The sequence below is a fragment of the Salvelinus sp. IW2-2015 genome, linkage group LG18, assembly GCF_002910315.2.
Source record: "Salvelinus sp. IW2-2015 linkage group LG18, ASM291031v2, whole genome shotgun sequence".
Taxonomy (NCBI): domain Eukaryota; kingdom Metazoa; phylum Chordata; class Actinopteri; order Salmoniformes; family Salmonidae; genus Salvelinus; species Salvelinus sp. IW2-2015.
The window spans coordinates 22,606,680-22,617,023 of record NC_036858.1 but is presented as its reverse complement, the minus strand read 5'-3'; the positions used below and the strand labels follow the sequence as shown (position 1 = coordinate 22,617,023).

The 10,344-nt window shown below is 42.9% G+C and overlaps 1 protein-coding gene and 2 long non-coding RNA genes across 5 annotated transcripts in view; all 3 read right to left on the bottom strand.

Annotated features, from left to right (window-relative positions):
* LOC139029229 (uncharacterized) overlaps nucleotides 1–750 on the bottom strand; it is a 2,525-nt gene extending 1,775 nt beyond the window's left edge. Inside the window, exons 1-2 of the long non-coding RNA XR_011481514.1 lie at nucleotides 368–750; nucleotides 25–65 (exon numbers count right to left, since the gene is read on the bottom strand). This is a non-coding gene — a long non-coding RNA (uncharacterized lncRNA). The remainder of the gene's footprint in view (nucleotides 1–24; nucleotides 66–367) is intronic.
* A 381-nt stretch (nucleotides 751–1,131) lies between these two features.
* Nucleotides 1,132–7,103, bottom strand: LOC139029137 (uncharacterized). 3 transcript variants are annotated; one of them, XR_011481418.1, is made up of 6 exons: nucleotides 6,111–7,103; nucleotides 5,592–5,960; nucleotides 4,586–4,734; nucleotides 3,748–3,952; nucleotides 3,419–3,578; nucleotides 1,132–1,498 (listed from the first exon to the last, which is right to left on the bottom strand). It is a non-coding gene; the product is annotated as an uncharacterized lncRNA (long non-coding RNA). The 3 variants fall into 3 exon arrangements; XR_011481419.1 differs by having other exon boundaries at nucleotides 5,592–5,910; nucleotides 6,111–7,101; XR_011481417.1 differs by having other exon boundaries at nucleotides 5,592–7,103.
* Nucleotides 7,104–7,476: 373 nt separating this feature from the next.
* On the bottom strand, nucleotides 7,477–10,106 carry LOC111977463 (probable vesicular acetylcholine transporter-A). The gene has a single exon (XM_024006905.1). It carries the CDS (start codon nucleotides 9,614–9,616, stop codon nucleotides 8,054–8,056), a length of 1,563 nt encoding a protein of 520 aa, XP_023862673.1. The 5' UTR covers nucleotides 9,617–10,106; the 3' UTR covers nucleotides 7,477–8,053.
* Between the last annotated feature and the right edge of the window lie 238 nt (nucleotides 10,107–10,344).

The following is a 10,344-nucleotide window of genomic DNA, read 5'->3' as shown; positions in this document are numbered from 1 at the left end:
GGAGATTAGTTTAAGTAAACATACCATCCAGAGCATGGCTTCCACCTCACTTTCTGCTCCTGACCCTTTATTATGAAACAAATAGAAACAAAACCAAAGTAAAAGACTCAATAACAAAACTTAAGAACGGGAAAGCATAGTTATAACGCACACTGTAGAACAGATCTACCGCTTCTTAGACTTGCTTTCAAGTAGAATGATGATCTGTRACTAACATTTCTATGTGAATTTGGTCGGGCCACCCAGAAAGTTACATATTGCCACTTTAACTACCAGGTCTATGCRCTGCAAGTTAACTACAATTGKTGTTGCACTAGGATTAGCCTGTAAATACAGTCACAGGAATGTCAATGTTCTGCAGATTYACCTCMTYTGAAGTTCTATTGGCAAGAATCTTGAGAATMGGGAAAATCGTTTGCCCCGGATGCACTGGACACTCTGAAACAATAAATGCATTAATATATTTAGTCACCACTCACCAGAMCATTAATACAGTTAGCAGGACAGTCAATTGCATTATTCATTGTACATCTATGCCTAGCCTTAGACTGCACTCTTACAAATGGTTATTTGGCTGTCACCATAGGAGAACCCTTTTTGGTTACAGGTAGAACCCTTTTGGTTCCATGTAAAACCCAATAGAGTTCTACCTAGAACCAAAAAGGGTTCTCCTTTAGGGACAGCCGAAGAACCCTTTTGTAACCCTTCTTTCTAAGAGTGTACAGTATGCCTGCCTCCTGAAAAGTAGGAGGCCATCCAATAACTGGAATTGTTTTATAATGTAATAACACATAATTGAAGTTTATTTGACATCATTAACATTTATGAATAAACAATATAAGTTTAATACTAATTTACTTTTTGCATGTAGTCATATTTCTCTTCCTAGGTCGGGGTAGGCTTGGGTTGGATGGGGTAGGACACGGTGGATGAGGTAGATGGGGTTTGGATGGGGTGGATGGGTACGGACACGGTTGGATGAGGTAGGATGGGGTTGGGTGGGTAGGATGGGGTTGGGTGGGGTGGATGGGTAGGACACGGTTGGATGAGGTAGGATGGGGTAGGATGGGGTTGGATGGGGTTGGATGGGGTAGGGATGGGCGGTTGGATGGGGTATGGATGGTTGATGGGGTTGGATACGGTTGGATGGGGTTGTGTGGGGTAGGATGGGGTAGGACACGGTTGGATGAGGTAGGATGGGTTGGATGGGGTAGGATGGGTTAGGATGGGGTTGGATGGGGTTGGATGGGTAGGATGGGGTTGGACACGGTTGGATGGGGTAGGATGGGGTGGATGGGATTGGATGGGTTTGACTGTGTTCATGCTCAGGCGTAGTTGGAGTTGGTCTCCTGGGTGGTTGGGGGATATCAGGGGTTCAACCTGGTTGAGGATGAGGGTGTAGCTGGTCTCCTGGGGGGCAACTGTATCAGACAGTTCTTGGCAGCAACAGGGGGAGGGTTGGAGGGTTGTAGTGTGGGGGTATGGGTGTTGATTGCCACTGCGAAATAGAACATATTAAGGAGATGGGACAGACAAGTGGACAACAGTTTTCCAATTGGCAGAGGTGAGCATGTATTATTAAGCAATAAGGCCCTGGAGGAGGTGTGGTATTATAGCAATATACCACGGCTAAGGGCTGTTCTTTGCATGACGCAATGCCAAAGTGCCTGGATACAGCCCTTAACCGTGGTATATTGGCCATATACCACAACCCCAAGTGCCTTATTGCTATTAATAACTGGTTACCAATGTAATTAGAGCAGTAAATAAATCTTTTTGTCATACGGTCTGATATACCAAGGCTTTTCAGACAATCAGCATTCAGGGCTGGAACCACCAGTTTATAAATAAACTTCTACACAGGATATGTGAATACAGAATGTGTTGAAATGTTGCTTGCCTGAACTAACTCCTCTACTTTAATAATAACATAATTATACATGAAACATACATAGCTTTACAATTGTAAAAACTAACAAACAATCAATAATCTAACTAAACAACAGCAGACTAAACAACAGGAAGAAAAACGTTAAACAAATACTTTGGCGCAAACATGCATTCTTTGTCCTGATCTTGTCCACATTCTGATTGTGCCCACATTTTTAGAAAATGCGTCTACACATGGTCTTATCAGTAACTGTGTACGCATTGTGAAAAAATATACTGTCCGCCTTGTATGCTAATCTACCAAATTCTGACAAATCTTCTTTCAAAATAATACTGTTTTATTTATTTTAAGACACATATATATTCCATAAGTCAATGGTGCCACCTGTCAATGATTTTAGAAGGCAGGATGATTTAAATGGTTTTACTGTCAACTCCAGAYGTGGTCAGGAAGATCTGATCACAATGCTTCTTTTAATCGTCTACACCTGTCTGAAAATGTGGGAACAATCAGACTGTGGACRAGATCRGGACATATAATGCATGTTAGAACCAGGTGTAAACRKGGCTAGAKAGAGGTAAGAAGGGCTCAAGGAAAGGGTGTGATGTGTGAGTATGTGAGTGAGATAGCAGGTGAGGGAGTGAGCAGGTGTTGCGCATATGTATGAGTGTGTGAAACAGAAGAGGYGTGTGTGGGAATGGTGGAGGGGGAGGTAAGGGTAGGCCATGGTGAAGAGGTGTGTGGAAATGGTGGAGGGGGAGGTAAGGGTAGGCCATGGTGAAGAGGTGGGTTTTTAGGCGGGACTGAAAGATGATGATGGACTTCCAGAGSTCCAGAGCCTAGGAGCAACCCTGGAGAAGACCCTGTCACTGAAACTCTGGAGCTTGGACCTGGGGATGACAAGGTGGCCAACTGTGGTTGAGGGGAGAGAGCATGAGGGCTGATAGGAGAGAAGAAGGTCAGAGAGGATGGGGGTAGCAAGGTGGGGGGAGATGTTTTTAGGTCAGGAGGATCTTGTAATTAATGCGGTGGGAGACAGGGAGCCAGCGGAGTTCACAGAGGATGGGGGTGATATGCTGCCAGGATGATTTAGTGGGTTAGAAGATGGGCTGCCAGGATGATTTAGTGGGTTAGAAGATGGGTTTCCAGGATGATTTAGTGGGTTAGAAGATGGGCTGCCAGGATGATTTAGTGGGTTAGAAGATGTGCTGCCAGGATGATTTAGTGGGTTAGAAGAAAGGCTGCCAGGATGATTTAGTGGGTTTGAAGACGGGCTGCTGAGTTTTGAACCATTTGGAGCTTATCGAGGGAGTCTGTGTTAGTGCCGGGGAGTAGTGAGTTGCAATAGTCTATTCAGGAGAAGAAGAAAGCATGGATGAGAGTTTCGGTCGGCAGAACAGGAGAGGGAGGGGCTGACTTTGGCGAATTCGCCTAAGTGGAATAATTCGTTTTTTACAGTCTGACGGATGTGGTGGTTGAGGGATAGGGTCTTAAGGTAGACAAACATAGATATTTCTGTCCAAATACCTTTCACAATTGCCTCATACAACCTTTGGATTGCTGCCATTGAGGTCTGGTTCATCATACCACTGTGAGGACACAGTGCAGTTGACGACAAAATGTTACCCTTCTTCCTCTTGCTGAGGAGTAGCAGGGGGTAMACTCCTAACTTGTGGAACCTATGTACCTGGGATCATTSATGACAAAATAACTTCCAGAAACACAACAAATATCAGTCAAATAATGACATTTAGATTTACAGTCAAATGACAACAACAAATAAGTGCATAGGGCCTATCATTTCCCTAAGCAAGAAATGCATAAATATTTTTAGAGGAAAACATAATAAAGCTTACCAGCTTGTTTGCTGCATTAATCAAGGTTGCAAATCTTCCATATTTAATAGTCTTAGTTGCCCATTCATCAGTAGCCTTCATTTTCTGGGCCTCTAACTTCACCTTCAGCTGTATTATTGCACCACAGAACTTGCACTTCTTTGAGGCTACTCCTATTGATGTTTTACAGCTAGGACACAGCTTACGGCTGGAGCCAGGAGCCATTCTGCATGAAAGGTGGATATGAAAGTGTCAGAAAGAATAGCCCTATACACATCACTTTGACTGATGGAATGCACCAGGGAGGTCCACTCTGGCAATGGGCTTGAATGGACAAGGAGAACTAGAGATTGTGAGATAAAAACTATACTAACAATAGCAATTAATAAAGAGAGTTTGGCCAACTAAGGAGCTGACGTTGAGTTCACATTAAACATCAAGCCCTGACCCTTCTCAAACCCACTAAAGAAGTGCTGTGTGTGTGTTTGAAGGTGACATGGGTTTCAATGACTCAATCATATGGGTCAGATCTGATAATGGACCTCGCCAAGTAATAAAACTAAGCCTGAGGCTTTAACATGCCACACTGTAACGTAATGTGTCATACTAACTGTTGACTACTATTGTAACCTAGATGTAGGCTACCTGCCATAGCCTCAGGTGCACAGTGCAATGAGTGTCGTTAGTTGACAGATTAAACAATAMTTGGGCCAGTGGGATTTGGTTGCTTATTTTAAGATACAATTTTTGAATMATCTCCTCCAGTTGGTTGGCATTTTAAAACTACAACCTGGTTTGTTTTTGAAAACACAAGAAATGGGAAGAAAGCTGAATTAAAAGAGAAAAAGTTTCCACTTACTTAAAATGCAGCCAGATGGATAGATCAAGAGATCTGTACMAAGAGGATGTATAGAAAKAAAGAGAGAGATAGAGAGACTAAAGGTGTCAGCCGTAGGTCTGAGTTGTCTGAATAGAAGGGTGGTAGGTGTGAAGGGTCTTTATTTGGAGCTGCAAAGTAAACAGAATAGAACAAGTTTAGAATTGTATTTCACAGCTGTATATGTAGGATACTTATTTTAATAAAAAAATGTAACTCAGCATTAAAATGTACTTAATTAGTAAGTGGATTATATCACAAAAAATACAGGTGGTRTACAAAAATGTAAAGAATGTGAATGATGGATAACAAGATGACCATTCACTGTATATGGGAGCATTGCTGTCTGGTGGTCCCAATTCATCCATTGTTTGGAATTGTTTTCTCCACAAGATCTAAAACTGTCTAATTTAGAAAGACTTTGCAAAGACAAGTTGAACTAGCTCTAATAGGCAGGGGTGTCAAACTCATTCCACAGAGGGCCGAGTGTCTGCTGGTTTTTGGTTTTTCATGTCAATGAACACCTGGACAACCTAACCAGGTGAGGGGAGTTCCTTAGTCATTTGTGACCTTCATTTATCAATCAAGGGTGGAGCAAAAACCTKCAGACACTCAGACCYCCCATGGTAGGAGTTTGACACATGTGGATTAAAGTWATTAACCACTCAAACTAGTTTAATCAGGTGTGTAGATGTTGCCCAGAACAAAACCCTGCGCCCACCATTGAACTCCATAGACTGTAGCCTAGCTCGCTAGCTAGCTAAAGCCAGCCAGCTAGCTAAAGCCAGCTAGCTCGCTAGCTAGCTAAAGCCAGCTAGCTCGCTAGCTAGCTGAACTGTTGAGTAGGCCTATAGCTAAGATTTTGATTGAAAACCTTGACAGATCAGTGAAAATGCATAGTGGTTTGAAAAATGTCGTAAAAATCAATCTCCATAACATTACATACTATCGATTACAACCACATGGTTTATTTGCATACTTCACTTACCRGGAAAGAGAATGATYGCTTGGGAGGATCGGGTACGTTCCAAGTTGTCTTCTTTGTTGAAGTCATRGTGCGCATTTGTGTTGTAGGTCAAATTACACAGATTCTGCACAGAATAAGAATATACATTCAAACTGCCTGGAAAAGCGTTTCTAAGATTCATTTAATTTGATATTCTTATATAAACTGAACAACACAGAAAGTAACCTCCCCTGCAGCCGATTGTGTTGACGAGCTGGAACACGCTCCGCATTACATGGGGTTGAAGTTGCATATGTACAGTACTGATCTTGGGTCAGTTTTCCGTTATTTTCTCGTACGACTCGGGGAGAGAAACCCGCAAGGGTTTTGATCGGCCAACATGTTTTCTGACTGCAATGAGCGCAACACCCAAAAATATTAAGTGAAATCAAGCATAGAAAACAGTATTTGCCATTGATAATGTATTTAAATGTTCCCTGGCAAAGATCCCAAAGAGTGCCATTACTTGGAGTAATCTCTGAACGGTTTCAAAATGCCTACCTGTTGAATATCATCTTGTCTGCAGCAAATAAATGTATCGGAAGAGTGGAGTSGAAGACTAAATACATTTCTGTCAATGGAAAAATCACCCATAAAATAAATCTGAAGACAGATGTAGGCTATGTATGTAGCTGCTATTACACATACTAATGCCTCGTTCAGGTACTATCGGAGTTCTCGGGGATTCCTAGTTCCGACTGGGAAGTTTCACTTGAATGACCCTCCAAATAGGAATTACAAGAGGGAAATTAGAAAATGATGTGGCCAATCTTATTGGTTTAAGAATTGTTCCGACTTGAAAAKWACTTGAAAACAATMATGTCGGAGTTACGACTTCCCATTGTCCAGTATCCCAGGAGAATGTGAAGCCAGCATAATAMTGCATTCAAGTGCTAGTCGGTACTAGGAAACTGACATTTCTGACTTGCTAACTGGTTGAACGCGTTACAGTAGCCTAAGTATATAACATGAGTGACATGACCGTAATAATCATAATGGAAAGGCATTGGAAAGGCCATAAGTGTAAGCCAACATAATTCATTATTTTACATTAACCTGTTTAACATGTAATACATGCATTATGAAGAAAATGGTGTAATTTATGCTCCACGAAATATGAAATGGGTTATGAATAAAATCGTGTATGGTTGCCTACATGAAAAAAAGGCGTTCTGATTACAAGTGCACCAGTATCCAAAGTCTTAAGCGAAATCAAGCACAGAAAACAGCATTGGCATTAATAAAACAATATTTCCCACGAATTAAGTCGCACGTAAATGTGCGTCTTTTCTCAAAAATTCTGTTCAGCAAGTCTAAAACAGTACATATAGGCATACAACGACACATTTTAAAACATGGTTAAACAAAGACAAAATTTCTGTATATTCATGACGTTGAATTAGCCATTAAGAAGAACAAAAATGAAATATAAATTATCGCGTCTATATGGTTGTTGCAAAGGCTTGTGTAGCCTACTGGTTAAATTTGTGCCTTTTCTCACGAATTAAGAGGCACATAAATTCGTGTCTTTTCTCACGAATTGAACCACCCCAAAAATGCACAAAAACGCACGAAATCTGCTGAAATACATTTTGTACATATATGCGCGAATTGAATGTGAGACTGTGTTGCAGCCTATAGGTCTTGATTGAGATGTATGTTCATATTACATTTTAATTTGATGTGAATAATGTGTTGTGATTTTAGTGACTTTGACTTGTGAATTTCTTACAACCCTTTCAACTATAACGTTATGTAAATATTGTATTTGCATTATAAGAGAGCAACACAGACTGGTAGCTAAAGGGAGTTAGCCAATCATTGCATGCATATTATACTTTTGACAACAACACACATGAAGCACTGGTACATTCACATACTCTTGATTTAATATGTACATTAATATACACATATAAGCAATTGCTGAAATGTCCTATCATACATTTAGGATATGCATTCCAGATAGCCTATACATCATCCAAATTAAGTTAAATACAGAATACGCAAAGTAAGACGGGGGATTCAAATCCATCTATTCCCCCCTAAAAGTGTATTGTGACATATTGCATATTGATTTTAGCAGCACAGCTCTTGCAAAATACATATAAGGTATATTATTTTGAATGACGAATACATTTCATTAGTTCTTTTTTATGATAAAAGTTATGTTCAGTTTACACAGGTCCATGAATATGATATGGAATCAATGTTTTGGCACAATGCACACACTTTCAGCTTTAACAAATATCACCCTAGCGCAATCTACTGTGAATGCTTCTTCAGATGACATTGTCCGATTGAATTGGAAGACAGGAGATTAATCTGGAGTTATCTTCTTTCCTAATTAAATGATGTAAATGGTTCGGTCAAAGGAGTATGGCACTGAGAGTATAGCTTCATCGCTTTATGGGCACTTTTTTTATTTATTTTTTATTTTTTACAGTTTACGCATACTCAAATGACTCTTCTTCAGAATACTTGTCTATGCCATTCTCATCAACAACATTACTTAACCCCTTCCTCTTCCTCTCGCGTTCCTGAGTTTTTATTGTGTCGTAGAGACCCGTGGGGCCTTCCTCCAGTAGCATGCCTCTCTCCGAGTTTGATGGTTTCATTTGGCACACGTTCTTTAGTAAGAGGAGCGCTGGTGCGTAAAGCACGTTGGCGAGGCCCATGCCCAGGTTGAGCTGAATGAAGCCCAGGTCGTGGACTATCTGTCCGGCCACCACAGGGCCCAGGGCGTAGGCCACGCAGTAGGAGATGTCCGCGATGGCGTACACACTGCCGTACACCGACACATGCCGCACGTCCACCAGGAAAGCGAGTGTAGGCAGTAGCGCCGTGTCCACCAGGGCGATGCCAAAGCAGATGCCACACAGTGGACCCATCAGCTGGCCGAAGGTCTTACAGGCTGGCACGGTGCACGAACTGGCGCCGATTATCACCATGCCCAAGGCCCCGTAGAACCACTGCAGGTGTGGGTACTTAGCCGCGAGTTTGACGGTGATGTACACACCCAGGACATGCGGGAAGAACGCGGGAAGCCAGGCAAGGCCGATCTCCCATTCGGAAGAGTGCATGGTTTCTTCCATCCAGTTTGCGATGGTGGGCTCCAGGAAGGCCAGCGGGATGTTACAGGTGGTCAGGGCACCCGCCACCACAACTATGTAGGGGTCGATCATCAGTTTGTAGATGGGGGTGCCCACGGGCATGTTCTCTCTCTCCCCTCTGGAGAAGGGCTTTAACACGGTCAGGCACAGCATGCCGTCCGTGAAACAGATGCAGGCCAGCACAATGAAGGGCACCCGTTTCCCACAAAACTCGTACAGGATGCCCCCGAAGGGAGGCGCCACTAAGCTGCCGAAAGAGATGAATGCCAGGGCGATACCCAGGGCTCTGCTCCTCTCCGCCTCCTCCGTGTACTTATCCGCTATCATGGCGATGCCTGATGTATCTGCGAACGCTGAGCCCAAGCCCTGCAAGCTCCTCGCCGCGAACAGAGACACGTAATTATCGGCGAAGGCGAATAGACAAGTGGAAAAAAACATGATGATGAGTCCGATGAACAGAGGAAGGTCATAGCCGACCCGGTCAATGAACGTCCCGGTCAACGGGTTGACCAAAAGCTGCAATATGGCTTTGGACGCAAAAAGTACACCAATCTGCAGGTCGAAGTTGCCTTTGGTGGCTTTAAAGACAGTATGATTCGAGGAATTCCCGGCGTTTATTACTCTTGCATTAAACGAAGCGTGATCTGCCTCACTTTGTAATTCTGCCAAATAGTCTGGTATGATCGGCACAATTACCATGTAAAGCATGTTATCTAATAGAAGTGCTACACAGACAATCACTAGAATAATCCGTCTCTGTCGCTCAGGGTCTTTGAATTTAGTACCTAGTTGTTTAGTTCTTTCGCCTATCTCAGACAGTTTCATAGCAGCAGATTGAGCTAGATCCCCGGCTCCGTGGTCGGCTCCGTGGTCCTCTGTGATTCCCTCTGTATCCATGATTCTTTACGTTTTCTGCTGGCTTCTCTCTTCAAAAACGAAAAATAAACTCTTTCCACCGACTGAAATGTGCGCGTCTCAGTTCAGGAGCTCTGTGTACATTTGTTTTGGTCTTGTCAGGTTCACTCATTCAATTAACTTATTCAGCAGCAGTCTAAACATATCGCCAGCTTTCCGGTCTTTACCTTTCCCTGATGGCACAGTCCGTCATTGCGCTCCTATTTCCTCTCTCGTGACTTGGACGCGTTTTATCCCTGTCTTCCATTGTGGTTTCATTGTCTCATACCCCGGCATTCAGGTGACGCGCTGGCGATATATAAACTCTCACAGGTTAGGGATTCACCTGCAGCTCACTCGCACACTGTTACTAGTTTGTGCGGCTCTTTCCTAAACCAGACTGCCCCCTTCAGTGCCCTGCGCTCTCCGCCATCTGCTCTCACGTCTGCAGCCACCTGTATGTCATCATCTCACATCAGCTAGACCCCTTCAGTGTCCCCCTACCCCGTCGTTTCCAAAAGCCATATGATGCAATCCTTGTTTGCCTTTCAGTGTTTCCACAGATGGGACATTATTTTATGATAATTTAACACATGGCAAGCCCGTGCCCAATAACACTCTGCAACCAGTTACTTCACGGAAAAATACTCTTGGTTTGATTTAGGCCCACCCTTCAATCAAAGGACAGTGTGTGCTTGTATAATATGAATTGTATGGACGGTTTCAAAAAG

Excerpts from the sequence above, each read along its gene's own strand:
- LOC111977463 (XM_024006905.1), bottom strand. The coding sequence starts at position 9,616 with ATGGATACAGAGGGAATCACAGAGGACCACGGAGCCGACCACGGAGCC.